The sequence below is a fragment of the Oncorhynchus masou genome, chromosome 5 (genome assembly GCF_036934945.1).
Source record: "Oncorhynchus masou masou isolate Uvic2021 chromosome 5, UVic_Omas_1.1, whole genome shotgun sequence".
In the NCBI taxonomy this organism is placed as follows: Eukaryota; Metazoa; Chordata; class Actinopteri; order Salmoniformes; family Salmonidae; genus Oncorhynchus; species Oncorhynchus masou.
The window spans coordinates 79,779,678-79,799,014 of NC_088216.1; the positions used below are offsets into that span (position 1 = coordinate 79,779,678).

At 41.7% G+C, this 19,337-nt stretch overlaps 1 protein-coding gene across 1 annotated transcript in view; it reads right to left on the minus strand.

Annotated features, from left to right (window-relative positions):
• Nucleotides 1–3,080: 3,080 nt before the first annotated feature.
• Nucleotides 3,081–19,337, minus strand: part of LOC135529966 (immunoglobulin-like and fibronectin type III domain-containing protein 1) — a 30,317-nt gene continuing 14,060 nt past the window's right edge. The window contains exons 12-15 of the mRNA XM_064958369.1: nucleotides 15,105–15,223; nucleotides 5,036–5,177; nucleotides 3,571–3,864; nucleotides 3,081–3,397 (exon numbers count right to left, since the gene is read on the minus strand). Of these exons, the coding sequence (XP_064814441.1) occupies nucleotides 3,081–3,397; nucleotides 3,571–3,864; nucleotides 5,036–5,177; nucleotides 15,105–15,223 (872 nt within the window). The remainder of the gene's footprint in view (nucleotides 3,398–3,570; nucleotides 3,865–5,035; nucleotides 5,178–15,104; nucleotides 15,224–19,337) is intronic.

Below are 19,337 nucleotides of genomic sequence, written 5' to 3' on the forward strand. Positions count from 1 at the left end.
CAGATTACAGGTAACAATCCATGCTGGGCTAAAGGCTAGACCTACCGCTTACAATGAACGGGACAAGGACTAATACAAGAAATCCCTCTACGACTTCCGATGAGACATCAAACATGCAAAAGGACAATATAGGAGTAAGGTGGAATCCTATTACACCAGCTACAATGCTTGTCGTATGTGGCAGGGCTTGCAGACGATAGCGGATTACGAAGGGAAACCCAGCGAGCTGCCCAGCGATGCAGAACAAATGAGCTAAATAACTTTTATGCTCGCTTCGAGGAATAGAACATTGTGCCTTGTGGGAAAGCCCTTTTCCGAATAACTGTGTGATCTTGCTCTCCGTGGTTGATGTGAGCAAAACGTTTTTAAGGTTAACAATCACAAGGCCGCCAGACGGAATACCAGGGCGCGTTCTCAAATCATGTGCAGACCCACCGGCAGGTGTCTTCTCAGACATTTTCAATCTCTCCTTGTCCACAATCTGTAATCCCAACATATTTCAAGATAACCACCATTGTCCCTGTTCCCAAGAGCTCCAAGGTAACATGTCTAAATGACTATCGCCCTGTAGCACTCACAACTGTAAATATATGAAATGCTTTGAAGGGCTGGTCATGACACACATCACCACCATCATGCCAGACACCCTAGACCCACTCCAATCCGCATACCACCCCGACAGATCCACAGATGATGCAATCTCAAATCTTCACACTGCCCTCTTTCACCTGGAGAAGACGGGAAATAACTATGTGAAAATGCTCTTCATTGACTACAGCACTCAACACCATTGTCCCCTCCAAGATCATCACCAAGCTAGGGACCCTGGGACTGAACCCCTCCCTCTACAACTGGATCTTGGACTTCCTGACGGATCGGCCCCAGGTAGTGAGGGCAGGCAACATCACCTCCGCCATGCTGATCGTCAACATGGAAGCCCCTCAGGGGTGTGTGCTTAGTCCTGTACTCCCAGTTCACCCACGATTGCAAGGCCGCGTACGACTCTAACACCATCATCAAGTTTGCTGACGACACAACAGTGGTAGGCCTGATCACCGACAGCGATGAGTCAGGCTACAGGGAGGATGTCAGAGATGTAGCAGTGTGGTGCCAGGACAACAACCTCTCCCTCGCCATCAGTAAGACCAAGGAGCTAATCGTGGACTATGGGAGAAAGAGGGTAAAGCACACCCCCATCTACATCAACGGGGCTGTTGTGGAGCGGGTCGAGAGCTTTAAGTACCTTGGTGTCCACATCACTCAGGACTTGACATGGTCCACACACAGCTGGATGTCTAGTCACTTTACCCTTCCTTCATGTACATATCTACCTCAAGTACCTCGTACCTCTGCACATTGATATGGTACTGGTACTCCCTGTATATAGCTTCATTTTAATGTATTTAGTTTTATTCCTCATGTTAATTACTACTTTGTATTATTATTTTTTAAACTCTGCATCATTGGGAAAGGTTCATAGGCAAATATTCCACTAAAGTCTACACCAGTTGTGTACAGCACATGTGATAAATACAATTGACATTTATTTGGTGGTAGATGTCAGGTGCACCGATTAGAGTGTGTTAAGAACTGCACGACTGCTGGTTTTTTCATGCTCAACAGTTTCCCGTGTGTAACCAAATCTGTAACTAGATAGTTCAGTCCTCCAAATAGTTATTGGGGGTGAATATGAGGCTTTCCAATCTATACATGTTTTGCAGCAATTAGACCTTGATTGCACAACTTTCTCTAATATTGATCACCTATATTTACATTTCCCAATAGACATAACGCGGATGGATGGATATAAATTCCTAGACAAAATGAAATGATAGAACATGCAGTATACCAAAAGGGTGTTAGTTATCACAGGCCCACAGCATATGTAATAGGGTTCCTTTGTGCTTTTTGCGTCTCCAACAGAGATATGACATTTTTGGGAGCAATACATGCATTCTGGCAGGAGTGTAGTACGTCCTATGATTATCTTATATTGCGGTAGTTCATGTCTTAGGTTGTAGGAGCAGGTATGAGCATTTTCACATATCTGTGACCAATTGTTCTCCTCATTTTCTTCCTAAAGATCTGTTTCACATTTTTTACTTTTAGGTTCAGAACCATTAGGTAGATTTTCAATCAACCCTTGATATAAGTTGGCAATCAACTTCTTTGGCTAAGCAGATTCTTTCAGTATTTTTTTCTATGCTAGATTCCTTAGGTTCATCCAGATTCGGTTGAAGCGATTCAATATAATTTTGGATTGTCTGTTTCTTCTTCAACGCCTTGGAACCGAAGTAAGTGAATATATTGTAAATCATAAGGTATTATATTTATGGCTTTGATACTCCTCCCTGCACAAGTATAGTCATCTGTCCATTGTTTAAGGGAAGGAAGTTGTGCAGTCCAGTAATACATATTCATATGAGGTAGTCCAAGACCACCAGCATTATTGGGTAATTGTAAAACAGTCCATTTGACTCTTGAGATCTTTCCATTCCAAATAAAGTTGGAGAGCCGGCAGTTTATTTTATTTAAAAAGTTGGTTGGAATTGAAATGGGCAGGGTCTGGAATAAAACATCAACCTTGGTTATATATTCATTTAGATTATGTTGACCCTACTAAACATAGAGATATGTCCCTATCTCAATCTCTAAACATTAATAGATAGGTTTGAATTCAAGGGAGAGTAATTGATTCCATAGGCTTCCTCTAGATTGCATGGAATCAGTACACCAAGGTATTTCATGTATCTTTGTCCATTTGCACTTAAATTTACTTTCTAAGCTTGAGAAATTATGATTCACAATTCACTTTGAATCCTGATACAGCATTATGTATCCATCAAAGGTAAAATAAATGACAGAGAATGTTCTGGTTCAGTTAAATAAAGTAAAATGTAATCTGCATACAATGAGATCGCATGTTGATCTCCACCAATCTCTATGCCCCGGATTGAGCCGTGAGTTGTAATTATGATTCTAAGGTTTATGTGGCTAAAGAAAACAGACACCAGGCATCCCTGTCTTGTCCCTCTTGATAACTGAATGATTGAGAGATCTGTCCTAAACTATATGGATTTTTAACAATACTTACACAATATGCCAGCCTGGATGTCCTCTGTCTCCAACGCATTACTGACTCCCTCCTCATTCTTGGCTCTGATGTGGTAACAGTATCTTTTCCCAGGCTTTACATTAGTATCCCTGTATTTAAGGGGGTCATTTGGGAGCTCCCCTACATTGGTCCATGTCTTGCTTCCCCCCACCTGCTGGCGCTCCAAAATGTAGTGTTTGACTGGACAGCCACCGTCATCCTTTGGGGGTTTCCATTTGAATTCAATGGCGGTTAGAGAAGTTTCCACAATTTCCACAGGTCTTTGTGGCGGTGTGGGTTTGTCTGTTGGGAGAAAACTATGAAAATGAAAATGTGGCCTAACAACAGAATGAGATGTTAGTGATATTCCACAGAAGTCTTTAAGCGAAAAGTATGTGATCATTGAGGTATTTTGTTACATTTTTCTGCATCGGATTTGCCAGGAATCTAATTTCATATCCTGCTTCCTAACTCACCAAGAACAATCAGTCTGGATGTGGCTTCCAATGTACCATAGTCATTTTTTATATTGATTTTGACCTCTCCACAGTTCCTCCTTTGACAATCGGTAATACACAAGCCGGCTTTTATGTCAGTCTGTTCTATCTTGACATTGAGGCCTTCCAGGAGTTCCTCATCCTCCTTGATCCACTTGATCTTCATTGGGTCACCACCCGAAAAGGCCAATTTCCACTCAGCCGTTTCACATGCTCTCACAATGACCGGCTTAGAGAATTCTCTCAGAGAATCCATGTTGAATGTTGGCGGGTCTTAAATATGAAAGAAAAGAAAGTTCTCTAATCAAGGGAACAACAGCCTTACTGAAGCTTTTCATAACCCTGGATGTAACCCACATACTGTAACTGTCCATTCTTACTCTGCACAGTGAGTGATCCCTCAGATATACGACCATCCACCTCAAAGCGATAGACTCCTGAATCGTCGTTTTTACAGTTATCAATGACCAACTTGTGACAGGCTCCTTCTTTGATGATTTTCACCCTGTCATCAGGAGGTACCTGATGACAGAAAGATAATTTATTTAAATATAATAGGTGAAAACAGACTCTTGTTTCTCAATCAGCTATAACAGAATCTTTTCTAATGGGTACTTTTTCAGGGTGAATAAAGGGTGAATAAAGGTTTTATTTATACCATTATGAGGTGGAGGATTTCCTAGTCCAACACCAATACACCTGATCCAATTAATTAACTAATCATCAAGCTATTGTTCTGAATCAAATATAATCGGGCTGGAGCGAAAGATTGCTGAATACTTTATTTGTGTTATTGAAGAATTCTGCACTCACCTGAAATCCGTCTTTAAACCAGATCCCCTTACAGTTTGGACTGCTCAGTTTGCAGGACAGCTCTGCTGGTGTGCAGATTTTAACTTGGACATCAGCCACTCCCAAAATGAATTGAACAGCTGGTTCTATAAATAAGTAAAGACAAACAAAATGGTCATGCACAAAGACTGTGTGTATATAAAGTGACTATTGTCATTGTACAACATTTTCATAATGACTATGGATGGAAGTTATAGAATATATATTCACGGTGTCTTATGAATGACAGAACAACAACATTTTACTTAAAATGTTACATACCAAGTTAGGTGATGAATTGTTATCCATGTCCATAACAGCAATCGTCACAGGGTTGGTGTGTGTGTGTGTGTGTGTGTGTGTGTGTGGGGGGGGGGGTGTAAAGTAGAATGAGCACAGATGTGATGTATAACAGTTGAATAAACATTTGTCTATGATAGTTTTACAATTTTATCAGACAAAAACATAACACCGTCATAAAACAGACATAACATCAGAGGTCATGACATCTTGTGTCACTGAATGTCAGATGACAAGGCAGTGTCATTTCCCACCTAATGGAAACAATTTGGTGTAATGACATGTTGGTATACTGTAACAGTCTGTCACTTACGCTGAACAGTGAGTGTGGCCTCTGATATACGACCATCGACCTCAAAGCGATAGACTGCTCCATCATCTTTTCGACAGCAATCAATGACAAGCTTGTGACAGGCTCCCTCTGTGATGATTTTCACCCTGTCATCAGGAGTTACCTGGTCACAGAAGTAGGGATTGAAATAGCAGACTGAAAGAGATTCTTGTTTGTCGTTCATCTGTCATACAATCTTTCCTAATGGTTACTTTCATTTCCATGACTGAAATACACTGAACAACAATAAACGCAACATGCATTTTCAGCTTCCAGGAATTATGTACAGATCCTTGTGACATGGGTTTGTGCATTATCAAGCTGAAACACAGATGATGGTGGCAGATGAATGGCACGACAATGGGTCTCAAGATCTTGTCACAGTATATCTGTGCATTTAAATTGCCACTGATAAAATGCAATTGTATTCGTTTTCCGTAGCTTATGCCTGCCCATACAATAACCCCACTGACACTATGGGGCACTCTGTTCACAATGTTGACATCAGCAAAGCGCTACCCACACAACGCCGTACACACTGTCTGCCATCTGGTACAGTTGAACCGGGATTCATCCTTGAAGAGCACACTTCTCCAGCATGACAGTTGCCATCGAAGGTAAGCATTTGCGCACTGAAGTCAGGTACGACGCCGAACTGCAGTCAAGACCCTGCTTAGGATGACAAGCATGCAGATGAGCTTCCCTGAAACATTTTCTGACAGTTCTTCAATCGTGCAAACCTGCTGTCCGGGTGACTGGTCTCAGATGATCCCGCAGGTGAAGAAGCCGGAGGTGGAGGTCCTGGGCTGGCGTGGTTACACATGGTCTGCGATTGTGAGGCCAGTTGGACGTACTGCCAGATTATCTAAAATGACCTTGGAGGCGGCTTATAATAGAGAAATTAACATTCAATTCTCTGGCAACGGTTCTAGTGGACATTCCTGCAGTCAGGATGCCAATTGCACGCTCCATCAAAACTTGAGACATCTGTGGCATTGTGTTGTGTGACAAAACAACACATTTTAGAGTGGACTTTCATTGTCCCCAGCACAAGGTGCATAATGATCATGATGTTTAATCAGCTTCTTGATATTTTAGACCTGTCAGGTGTATTGATTATCTTGGCAAAAGAGAAATGCTCACTAACAGGGGTGTAAACCAATTTGTGCACAACATTTGAGAGGAATACGTTTTTGTGTGTATGGAACATTTCTGGGATCTTTTATTTTAGCTCATGAAACATGGAACCAACACTTTACAGCTTTGCGTTTTATATTCTTGTTCTGTGTAGTTGTGTTGATCCTGTCATGATTTCACTTAAACTCATTGAATGTTGATCGCCCCACCATCTGACAGTAACTATTGTCTATATACAGTACACTTAAAGAGGACGTATAAAGAGGATGTCACGGAAAAAAAGAAATCCCAGTTGAAAACGGCCTATCGCCTATGTGGCATCGGTATTAGTCAAATACGTAAAACATAGTCCCGAAATTCACTAACAGCTTTAAAAATGATCATTTAAAAAGAAAAGTCAGTATTTTCAAAATTATAAAGTCTGAGATTAGGAGTACCTGTGAAGTCTCTGCTTTCCTTGTTATATTTGAAGGTTGGGTTTTGATTTCATATAATGCCCACTAAAATGGTGTTTGTTCACAAATTCTCTCTCGGAGCGCACACAAGTCGCTCCAGCTGAAGGGTAGGATAGATCTCAAAATATCAGTCAAGCATCAAAGCTAATTGGCTAAAGTTAGCTAACTACTTCCACACACAACTGAGAGAACAGATTTTTTTGCCAATGTTTACTGAAACCTGTCATAACAACCTGGTGTAGGCTGGTTTTAAAAGCATCAATTATTCTTCTCTCTTGGACTCTGTTAATATTGGAGTAGATTGTCAGAGCGAATTTACAGACTTGGGTGGCAGCATAGCTTAGTGGTTAGAGCGTTGGACTAGTAACCAAAAGGTTGCAAGATCGGATCCCTGAGCTGACAAGATACTAATCTGTCATTCTGCCTCTGAACAAGGCCATTAACCCACTGTTCCTAGGCTGTCATTGAAAATAAGAATTTGTTCTTAACTGACTTGCCTAGTTAAATAAAGATATAAAATTAAACATGCTAGAAACACCCACATCAAACTATGCCTCCAAGACACAAATCTAGACTTATAAGCATTTGTTAATGAGGAGGAAAACTGAGGCAAAATCTGCCACTACAGACCCTCTTTTGTGAGTTCTTCAATCCTGGTGTGGAGCAAAAGCCTGCACACCTTGTGGTTCTCCTAGACCAAGGATGAGTGGCACAGTGGTCTAAGGTACTGCATCTCAATGCTAGAGGCATCACTACAGACCCTGGTGATTGGGCAGTATACAATTGGCCCAGCGCTGGCTGGGGTAAGCCATCATTATAAATAAGAATTTGTTCTTAACTGACTTGCCTTAACTGAATTGCCTAAAAAGTTCAATAAAACAATTATGAAGAAATCTATTTGTTTGATTGAAGTACTGACCTGTTTTCCATGTTTATACCAGACCCCCTCAATGTTTAGACTGCTCAATTCACAGAGTAGCTCTGCTGTTGCGTCAAGCTTAACTTCGACATCAGACAGTCCAATGCTGAATTGAGCACCTAGATCTAAAAATAAAGACAACAGAAACCATCATAGTTTATTATAATCTCAAAGTGGGTAATGCGTCACCACTTTCCTTATAATCTTAGCCGTAAATTGTCATACAGATGTAGGATCTTAATTTGAACCATCTTGCTATGGCAGAAAAATATTCTTGCAGCAAAAGGAAATCTATAACTACAGTTGAAGTCAGAAGTTTACATACACTTAGGTTGGAGTCATTAAAACATATTTTTCAACCACTCCACAAGATTCTTGTTAAAAGACTATAGTTTTGGCAAGTCGGTTAGGACATGTACTTTGCACATGACACAAGTAATATTTCCAACAATTGTTTACAGACAGATAATTTCACATATCTGCCAGCAGCATACCACCCTGCATACCACTGCTGGCTTGCTTCTGAAAATAAGCAGGGTTAGTCCTGGTCAGTTACTGGATGGGAGACCAGATGCTCCTGGAAGTGTTGTTGGAAGGCCAGTAGGAGGTACTGTTTCCTCTGTTCTAAAAGAATTATCCCACTTCCCCAGGGCAGTGATTGGAGACACTGCCCTGTGTAGGGTGCTGTGATTTGGATGGGATGTTAAACGGTGTCCTGACCTCTCTGAGGTCATTAAAGATCCCATGACACTTATCGTAGGGTTGTTAACCCTGGTGTCCGGGCTAAATTCCCAATCTGGCCCTCAAACCATCATGGTCACCTAATTTCCCCCAGTTTACAATTGGCTCATTCACCCCCCTCCTCTCCCCTAAAACTATTCCCCATGCCGTTGCTGCAAATGAGAACATGTTCTCAGTCAACTTATTTGGTAAAATAACGGATAAAAAAATAAAAAACAGAATTCACTGTATCACAAATTCCAGTGGGTCAGACGTTTACATACACTAAGTTGACTGTGCCTTTAAACAGCTTGGAAAATTCCAGAAAATTATTCTCATGGCTTTAGAAGCTTCTGATAGGCTAATTGACACCATTGGAGTCAATTGGAGGTGTACCTGTGGATGTATTTCAAGGCCTACCTCCAAACTCAGTGCCTCTTTTTTGACATCATTGGAAAATCAAAAGATATCAGCCAAGACCTCAGATAAAAATTTGAGACCTCCACAAGTCTGGTTCATCCTTGGGAGCAATTTCCAAATGCCTAAAGGTACCAAGTTCATCTGTACAAACAATAGTACACAAGTATAAACACCATGGGACCACGCAGCCGTCATACCGCTCTGGAAGGAGACACGTTATGTCTCCTAGAGATGAAAGTACTTTGGTGCGAAAAGTGCAAATAAATCCCAGAACAACAGCAAAGGACCTTGCTGGAGGAAACAGGTACAAAAGTACATCTATATCCACAGTAAAAACGAGTCCATTATCGACATAAGCTGAAAGGCCTCTCAGCAAGGAAGAATCCACTGCCCCAAAACCGCCATAAAAAGTAAGATGCAACCGCACTTGGGCACAAAGATTGTACTTTTTGGAGAATTGTCCTCTGGTCTCAAAAAAAAATAGAACTGTTTTGTCATAATGACCATCGTTAAGTTTGGAGGAAAAAAGGGGAGGCTTGCAAGCCGAAGTACACCATCCCAACATTGAAGCACGGGGGTGGAAGCATGGGGGTGCTTTGCTGAAGGAGGGAATGGTGCACTTCACAAAATAGATAGCATCATGAGGCGGGGAAATTATGTGGATATATTGAAGCAACATCTCAAGACATGAGTCAGGAAGTTAAAGCTGGGTCAAAAATCGGACTTCCAAATGGACAATGACCCCAAGTATACTTCCAAAGTTGTGGCAAAATGGCTTAAACCTCTTAGCGTACGGATCCCGCTAGCCAAATTCAAATTGCAAAATTGTAATGTTAAACATTCATGAACATACAAGTGTCTTACATAATTTAAAAGCTTAACTTCTTGTTAATCCAACCTCGTTGTCAGCTTTCAAAAAGGCTTTATGGCAAAAGCATACCATGCGATTAACTGAGGACAGCGCCCTGCGTAAACCAGCATTAAAAACATTTTCCAAACCAGCAGAGGTGTCACAAAAAAACAGAAATAGCGATAAAATAAATCACTTACATTTGAAGATCTTCCTCTGTTTGCAATCCCAAGGGTCCCAGCTACACAACAAATGGGCATTTTGTTCGATAAAGTCCTTCTTTATGTCCCCAAAAGGCAGTTTAGTTGGTGCGTTTGATTCAGTAATCCACCCGTTCCACTCGTTCAACATGCAGACAAAGGAATAACAAATTCACGAGTGCCACAAGAATAGAGTACTAATGAGGGACACCTTAAAAGACTACAAATACTTGGTAATAAAAAAACAAGCCTGAAATCCTTTATAAAGACTGTTGACATCTAGTGGAAGCTATAGGAACTGCAATCTGGGAGCTATTAATTTGTGTATTCCATGGACAAATACTGAAATGGCCTGTGACCTCAAACAAAAAAAAGATTTCCAGATGGATTTTCCTCAGGTTTTCGCCTGCCATATCAGTTCTGTTATACTCACAGACATTATTTATATCCAATGCTTCCAATTATATGCATATCCTAGCCTCTGGGCCTGAGTAACAGGCTGTTTACTTTGTACACGTAATTTATCCGAACTTCCCGAATACTGCCCCCCTAGCCCTAAGAGGGGACAACAAAGTCAAGGTATTGGAGTGGCCATCACAAAGCCGTGACCTCAATCCTATAGAAAATGTTTGGGCAGAACTGAAAAAGCATGTGCGAACAAGGAGGCCTACAAACCTAACTCAGTTACACCAGCTCTGTCAGGAGGAATGGGCCAAAATTCACACAATTTATTGTAGGAAGCTTGTGGAAGGCTACCCGAAGCTCTTAACCCAAGTTAACCAATTTAAAGACAATACTAACAAATACTAATTGAGAGTATGTAAAATTTTGACCCACTGGGAATGTGATGAAAGAAATAAAAGCTGAAATAAATCATTCTCTCTACTATTATTCTGACATTTCACATTCTTAAAATAAAGTTGTTTTCTTAATGACCTAAGACAGGGCTTTTTTACTAGGATTGAATGTCAGGAATTGTAAAAAATGAGTTTAAATGTATTTGGCGAATGTGAATGTAAACTTCCGGCTTCAACTGTATGTGGATTATAATTACTGAACATTTTGTGTAGTGTTCAATACATTTCGCTAGGGCAAATCAAGTCTGACATTTTTAAGTGGAAATTACAAACTTTATAAGCCTTTTTTAAACCTCAGAATACAACTATTATCAGCTACAAAAGCAAACAAATTAAGATCCTACAACTGTATGCTCAAGACATACATTAGCAATGAACCGAAAATAAACAAGGTTACATATGACTATTGATAAGATAATGATGGTGACTATAGATTGTTTAGGAAGTTCACAGAATGGTGGTTTCAAATGTTATACCACATTGTCATTTGTCATACTGAATATAGACCAGCAAGTTATATAATTACCGTGTCTTAGAAATTACAGAGAACAGCAGCAATGTAATGTTACATACCAAGTGAGGTGATGAATTGTTATCCATGTTCATAACAGCAATTGTCAGAGTTGGCAGGGAAGAAAGTATATTGGAATGAACAGAGATGTACAGTATATCAGGTTAATCAACATACTTCAACAATGATGTATCATTCAATTTCATCTACAGTATCTTAAAGTGCTCTAATCAAGGGAACATCAGCCTTAGAGATGCATTTCCGGATCCTGGATGTAACCCGCATGCTGTAACCGTCCATTCTTACCCTGCACAGTGAGCGTTGCCTTGGATTTACGACCATCCACCTCAAAGTGGTAGATTCCTGCATCGTCTTTTTTACAGTTATCAATGACCAGCTTGTGATGAGCTCCTTCTTTGATGATTTTCACCCTGTCACCATGAGGTACCTGATTACAGAAACAGAGAACACATTAAATCCAACAGGAGAAAATATAATCTAGTTTGTCATGTAGCTGTCATATAATCTTTCCAAATAGTTACTTTTCACTTGAATGACTTCAATAGTTGCGTTTTTCCAATCATGATTTATCTTCATCAAGCTATTGTTTAGTTGAATCACATATGTTAGTATTGGGCTGCAGCAAAAGCCTGCACACCTTGTGGGCTCCTGGACCAAGGTTGGAATAAACACTGACTGTATTTTGGGGATTGAAGAACACTGCACTCACCTCTTTCCCATCTTTAAACCAGAACCCCTCAACATTCGGACTGCTTAGTGTCAAGGACAGCTCTGCTGTTTCATCAAATTTAACTTCGATATCAGAGAGTCCGCATCCAACAAATTGAGCACCTGGATCTATAAATAAATAAAGACAGCAGAAATCGTAATAATATAGTCTCTAAGTGTGTAATGCACCAGAACCTTCCTTATCTTAGCCGTAAATTGTCATACAGATGTAGGATCTTATTTGAACCATTTTGATTTACAGCAGGAAAATATTCCTGCAGCAGCGGGATAGTTTAGTATAATGTCAAAGTTTATAATGCACCACAAATCTCTGCTGTAAATCGCAAACATATTGCATATGCTCTTACTCAATGGAACTAGATACAAAGTAAAAGGGATAGTTCACTCAAATTACAAAATGACATATTGGTTGACTTACTCTGTAAGTAGTCTATGGACAAGGTAAGACAGCAACTATGCTATGGTTTTGTTTACATGGCCACTGTCTCCAATCTTTAAAAACAATTTGTCCAAAATCCAATGCAAGTCAATACTGTATATCCAATGTTTTGTATTCCATGTCCAAATCATCTCAAAGTAACTTTATTGAGCTAGACAATCAATTTTAAGGTGATTTGGAAATGACATGCAAAACATTCTAACATCAGAGATATTGACATGGTTTTGTTTTTGGATATACAGTTCCTTCGGAAAGTATTCAGACCCATTGACCTTTTCCTCATTCTGTTTTACGATACAACCTTATTCTAAAATGGATGAAATATATACAAAAATACTCAGCAATCTACACACAATACCTGACAATGATCAAGCGAAAACAGGTTTTTAGAATTGTTTTCAAATGTATTAAATAAAAACAGAAATACTTCATTTACATAAGTATTTAGATCCTTTGCTATGAGACTCCAAATTGAGCTCAGTTGCATCCTATTTCCGTTGATCATCCTTGAGATGTCTCTACAACTTGATTGGAGTCCATCTGTGGTAAATTCAATTGACTGGACGTGATTTATAAAAGGCACACACCTGTCTATATAAGGTCCCATTGTTGACAGTGCATGTCAGAGCAAAAACCAAGCCTTGAGGTCGAAGGAATTGTCCTTAGAGCTCCGAGACAGGATTGTGTCGAGGCACAGATCAAGGAAAGGGTACCAAAAAATTATGCAGCATTGAATGTCTCCAAGAATACTGTGGCCTCCATCATTCTTAAATGGAAGAAGTTTGGAACCACCAAGACTCTTCCCAGAGCTGGCCGCCCAGCCAAACTGAGCAATTGGGGGAGAAGGGCCTCGGCAATGGAGGTGACCAAGAACCCGATGGTCACTCAGACAGACCTCCAGAGTTCCTATGTGGAGATGGGAGAACTTTCCAGAAGGACATTCATCTCTGCAGCACTCCACCAATGCCTTTATGGTAGAGCGGCAAGACAGAAGCCACTCCTCAGTAAAAGGTACATTACAGCCCACTTGGAGTTTGCCAAAAGGCACCTTAATTAAGGACTCACACCATTAGAAGCTTGATTCTTTGGTCTGATGACCTGAATGCCAATCGTCAAGTCTGGAGGTAACCTGGCATCCCTGCGTTGAAGCATGGTGGTCGCAGCACCATGTGGTGGGGATTTTTTTCAGGGACTGGGAGACTTTTCAGGATCGTGGGAAAGATGAACAGAGCAACGAACAGGGAGATTCTTGATGAAAACCTGCTCCAGAGCGCTTAGGACATCAGACTGGGTGAAGGTTCACCTTAAAACAGGACAACACCCCTAAGCACACAGTCAAGACAACGCAAGGACAAGTCTCTGAATGTCCTTGAGAAACCCAGCCAGAGCCCAGATTGAACGTGATCGAACATCTATGGAGAGACCTGAAAGTAGCTGTGCAGCGACGGTCCCCATCCAACCTGACACAGCTTGAGAGAATGTGTAGAGAAGAATGGGTGAATCTCCCCAAATATAGGTGTGCCAAGCTCAGAGCGTCATACCCAAGAAGACTCGAGGCTGTAATCGCTGCCAACAGTGTTTCAACAAAGTACTGAGTAATGGGTCTGAATAGTTAAGTAAACGTGATACTTCAGTGTTTTATTTTGTATAAATTTGCAAAAAAATTATAAAAACCTGATTTTACTTTTTCATTGTGGGGTATTGTGTGTGTATATTGATGAGGAGAAGAAAACAACATTATAATCTATTTATAATAAGACTGTCATGTAGCAAAATGTGGAAAAATCCAAGAGGTCTGAATACTTTCCACACATGCGCTGTATTTACTTTGATTTATAAATTACAGAATAACACACATTTTTACGTTACATAGGCCTACCGTTAGATTACATTTTTACGTTACATAGGCCTACCGTTAGATTACATTGTTATGTTACATAGGCATACCGTTAGATTACATTTTTATGTTACATAGGCATACCGTTTGATTAAATTTTTATGTTACATAGGCCTACCGTTAGATTAAATTTTTATGTTACATAGCCATACCGTTAGATTACATTTTTATGTTACATAGGCATACCGTTAGATTACATTTTTATGTTACATAGCCATACCGTTAGATTACATTTTTATGTTACATAGGCATACCGTTAGATTACATTTTTATGTTACATAGGCCTAACGTTAGAATACATTTTTATTGGTTGCTAAAAAAAGTATTAACACATGTATAACAGGTGAATAAATACATGTATATAATGATGTATCATTGTTTTATGTGGGACACATTCCATCCATCTTAAAGTGCTCTAATCAAGGGAACAATAGCCTTACAGAAGCATTTCCTGATCTTGGATGCAATCCACAGTAACCGTCCATCCTTACCTGAAACAGTGAACTTTGCCTCAGATTTATGACCATCCACCTCAAATGAATAGACTCCTGCATCGTCTTTTTTACAGCTTTCAATTACCAGCTTGCGAATAGCTCCATCTTGGATGATTTTCAGCCCATCCTCATTGGTTAGCTGATGACAGAAATAGAGAATGGATTCAATCCAATAGGGGACTGAAAATAGCTTCTTGTTTTTCATTCAACTGTCATAGCTTATTTGCAAATGGGTATTATTTTCCGTTATTTAACTTTGACAATATATACAAATCTTTAAGCTGTTTAGTTTAATCAAATGTGTTAGTATTGGTCTGGAGCAAAAGCCTGCACAACATGTGTGTCTCCTGGAACAAGGTTGAAGAACACTCTATTTGTGTGATTTAAGAATACTGCACTCACTCGTTGCCCGTCTTTAAGCCAGACTCCCTCACAGTTCTCATGGCTCAGTTTGCAGGACAGTTCTGCTCTTTCCCCGAGGCTGCCAGTAATATCAGCCAGTCCATTAAGGAATTGAACACCTGGATAAAATCAAATCAATGTCACATGCACCAAATACAACAGGTAGACCTTACAGTGAAATACTTAAATATGAGCCCCTAACCGACAGTGCAGTTTTAAAAAATACAGATAAGAGTAAGAGATAATTAAAGAGCAGCAGTGAAATAACAATATATGCGGGGGGTGCCAGTACAGAGTCAATGTGCGGGGGCACCAGTTAGTTGAAGTAGTATGTACATGTAGGTGGAGTTAATTAAAGTGACCATGCATAGATGACAACAGAGAGGAGCAGTGGGGGACAGGTGGGGGGGGGTGCAATGCGAGTAGTCTGGGTAGCCATTGGATTAGATGTTCAGGAGTCTTATGGCTTGGGGGAAGAAGCTGTTTAGAAGCTTCCTGGACTTAGACTTGGCGCTCTGGTACCGCTTCCCGTATAGGGAGCAGACAGAACAGTCTATGACTAGGGTGGCTGGAGTCTTTGACAACTTTGGGCTTTCCTCTGACACCGCCTGGTGTAGAGGTCCTGGATGGCAGGAAACTTGGCCCCAGTGATGTACTGGGCCGTTCGCAGTAGTGCTTGCGGTCGGAGGCCGAGCACTTGCCATACCAGGCAGTGATGAAACCAGTCAGGATGCTCTCGATAGTGCAGCCGTGGAACCTTTTGAAGATCTAACGACCCATGTCAAATTTTTTCTCCTTATGGGGAATAGGTTTTGTCGTGCCCGCTTCACGACTGTCATGGTGTGCTTGGACAATGTTAGTTTGTTGGTGATGTGGACACCAACGAACTTGAAGCTCTCAACCTACTCCACTGCAGCCCCGTCGATGAGAATAGGGGCGTGCTCAGTCCTCTTTTTCTTGTTGTCCACAATCATCTCCATTGTCTTGATCACGTTGAGGGAGAGGTTGTTGTCCTGGCACCACACGACCAGGTCTCTGACCTCCTCCCTTTAGGCTGTCTCGTTGTTGTCGGTGATCAGGCCTACCACTGTTGTGTCATCGGCAAATGTAATGATGCTGTTGGAGTCGTACCTGGCCATGCAGTCATGAGTGAACAGGGAGTAGAGGAGGGGGCTGAGCACCCACTCCTGAGTGGCCCCTGTGTTTTTTTAATTTTTTAAATTTATTTCACCTTTATTTAACCAGGTAGGCTAGTTGAGAACAAGTTCTCTTTTGCAACTGGGACCTGGCCAAGATAAAGCGTAGCAATTTGACACATACAACAACACATGGAATAAACAAAACATACAGCCAATAATGCAGTAGAACAAAAGTGTCACGTTCTGACCTTCATTTCCTTTTTTTTGTCATTATTCAGTATGGTCAGGGCGTGAGTTGGGGTGGGCAGTCTATGTTTGTTTTTCTATGATTTGGGGATTTGTATGTTTCGGCCTAGTATGGTTCTCAATCAGAGGCAGGTGTCATTAGTTGTCTCTGATTGAGAATCATACTTAAGTAGCCTGGGTTTCACTGTTTGTTTGTGGGTGATTGTCTATGTTGATTGCTTGTGTCAGAACAGTTCTCATTAGCTTCACGGTCGTTATTTCGTTTATTGTTTTTGTATAGTGCATTTCAGTGTGCAATGTTTTCTTTATTAAAATTCATGATGAATACATATCACGCCGCATTTTGGTCATCCAATCCTTCTCGCCTCTCCTCTTCAGATGAAGAGGAGGAAGACCGTGACAAAAAGAAAACAAAAACTCTATATACAGTGAGTGCAAATGAGGTAAGTTAAAGAAATAAATAGGCCATGGTGGCGAAAAAATTAAAATATAGCAATTAAACACTGGAATGGTAGATCGGCAGAAGATGAATGTGCAGGTAGAGATACTGGGGTGCAAAGGAGCAAAATAAATAAATAAATAAATAAATACCAGTATGGGGATGAGGTAGGTAGATAGGCTATGTACAGGTGCAGTGATCTGTAAACTTCTCTGACAGCTGGTGTTTAAAGATAGTGAGGGAGACGTGATTCTCCAGCTTCAGAGATTTTTGCAATTTGTTCCAGTCATGGGCAGCAGAGAACTGGAAGGAAAGGTGACCAAAGAAGGAATTTGCTTTGGGGGTGACCAGTGAGATATACCTGCTGGACCGCGTGCTACGAGTGGGTGCTGCTATGGTGACCAGTGAGCTGAGATAAGGCGGGGCTTTACCTAGCAGAGACTTGTAGATAACCTGTAGCCAGTGGGTTTGGCGACGAGTATGAAGCGAGGGCCAACCAATGAGAGCGTACAGGTCGCAATATGGGTAGTTTATGGGGCTTTGGTGACAAAACGGATGGCACTGTGATAGACTGAATCCAGTTTGTTGAGTAGAGTGTTGGAGGCTATTTTATAGATGACATCACTGAAGTCGAGGATCGGTAGGATGGTCAGTTTTACGAGGGTATGTTTGGCAGCATGATTGAAGGATGATTTGTTGCAATATAGGAAGCCGATTCTAGATTTAATTTTGGATTGGAGATGCTTAATGTGAGTCTGGAAGGAGAGTTTACAGTCTAACCAGACACCCAGGTATTTGTAGTGTTGAGGATCAGTGTGGCGGATGTGTTGTTACCTACCCTTACCACCTGAGGGCGGCCCGTCAGGAAGTTGAGGATCCAGATGCAGAGGGAGGTGTTTAGTCCCTGGGTCCTTAGCTTAGGATGTAACATTAGGTAAGTAGGACTGCCCGTTCCATGATCTCGCCATCACGGTTGACAACTCCATTGTGTCCTCCTCCCAGAGCGCTAAGAACCTTGGCGTGATCCTGGACAACACCCTGTCGTTCTCAACCAACATCATGGCGGTGGCCCGTTCCTGTAGGTTCATGCTCTACAACATCCGCAGAGTACGACCCTGCCTCACACAGGAAGCGGCGCAGGTCCTAATCCAGGCACTTGTCATCTCCCGTCTGGATTACTGCAACTCGCTGTTGGCTGGGCTCCCTGCCTGTGCCATTAAACCCCTACAACTCATCCAGAACGCCGCAGCCCGTCTGGTGTTCAACCTTCCCAAGTTCTCTCACGTCACCCAGGCTCTCTCCACTGGCTTCCAGTTGAAGCTGCATCCGCTACAAGACCATGGTGCTTGCCTACGGAGCTGTGAGGGGGCACCGCAGTACCTCCAGGCTCTGATCAGGCCCTACACCCAAGCAAGGGCACTGCGTTCATCCACCTCTGGCCTGCTCGCTCCCTACCATTGAGGAAGTACAGTTCCCGCTCAGCCCAGTCAAAACTGTTCGCTGCTCTGGCCCCCCAATGGTGGAACAAACTCCCTCACGACGCCAGGACAGCGGAGTCAATCACCACCTTCCGGAGACACCTGAAACCCCACCTCTTCAAGGAATACCTAGGATAGGATAAGTAATCCTTCTCACCACCCCCCCTTAATGATTTAGATGCACTATTGTAAAGTGGCTGTTCCACTGGATGTCAGAAGGTGAATTCACCAATTTGTAAGTCGCTCTGGATAAGAGATGTAAATGACTTAAATGTAAATGTAAATGTAAGTAAACTCAGCAAAAAAAGCAACGTCCCTATTTCAGGACCCTGTCTTTCAAACACTAAAAAGGCCTTTCTACTGACTCTGAAAAACACCAAAAGAAAGATGCCCAGATGCCCCTGCTCATCTAAGTTGACTGCAGATGTGGCCAGGGAAATACATTTCAATGTCCGTACTGTGAGATACTTAAGACAGCGCTACAGGGAGACAGGACGGACAGCTGATCGTCCTCACAGTGGCAGACCACGTGTAACAACATCTGCACAAGACCGGTACATACGAACATCACACCTGTGGGACAGATACAGGATGGCAACAACAAATGCCCGAGTTACACCAGGAATGCTCAATCCCTCCATCAATGCTCAGACTGTCCGCAATAGGCTGAGAGAGGCTGGACTGAGGGCTTGTAGGCCTGTTTGTAAGACAGGTACTCACCAGACATCACCGGCAACAACGTCGCCTGTGGGCACAAACCCACCGTCGCTGGACCAGACAGGACTGGCAAAAAGTGCTCTTCACTGACGAGTCAGGGTTTTGTCTCACCAGGTGTGATGGCTGGATTCACATTTATCGTTGAAGGAATGAGCGTTACACCGAGGCCTGTACTCTGGAGCGGGATCGATTTGGAGGTGGAGGGTCCATCATG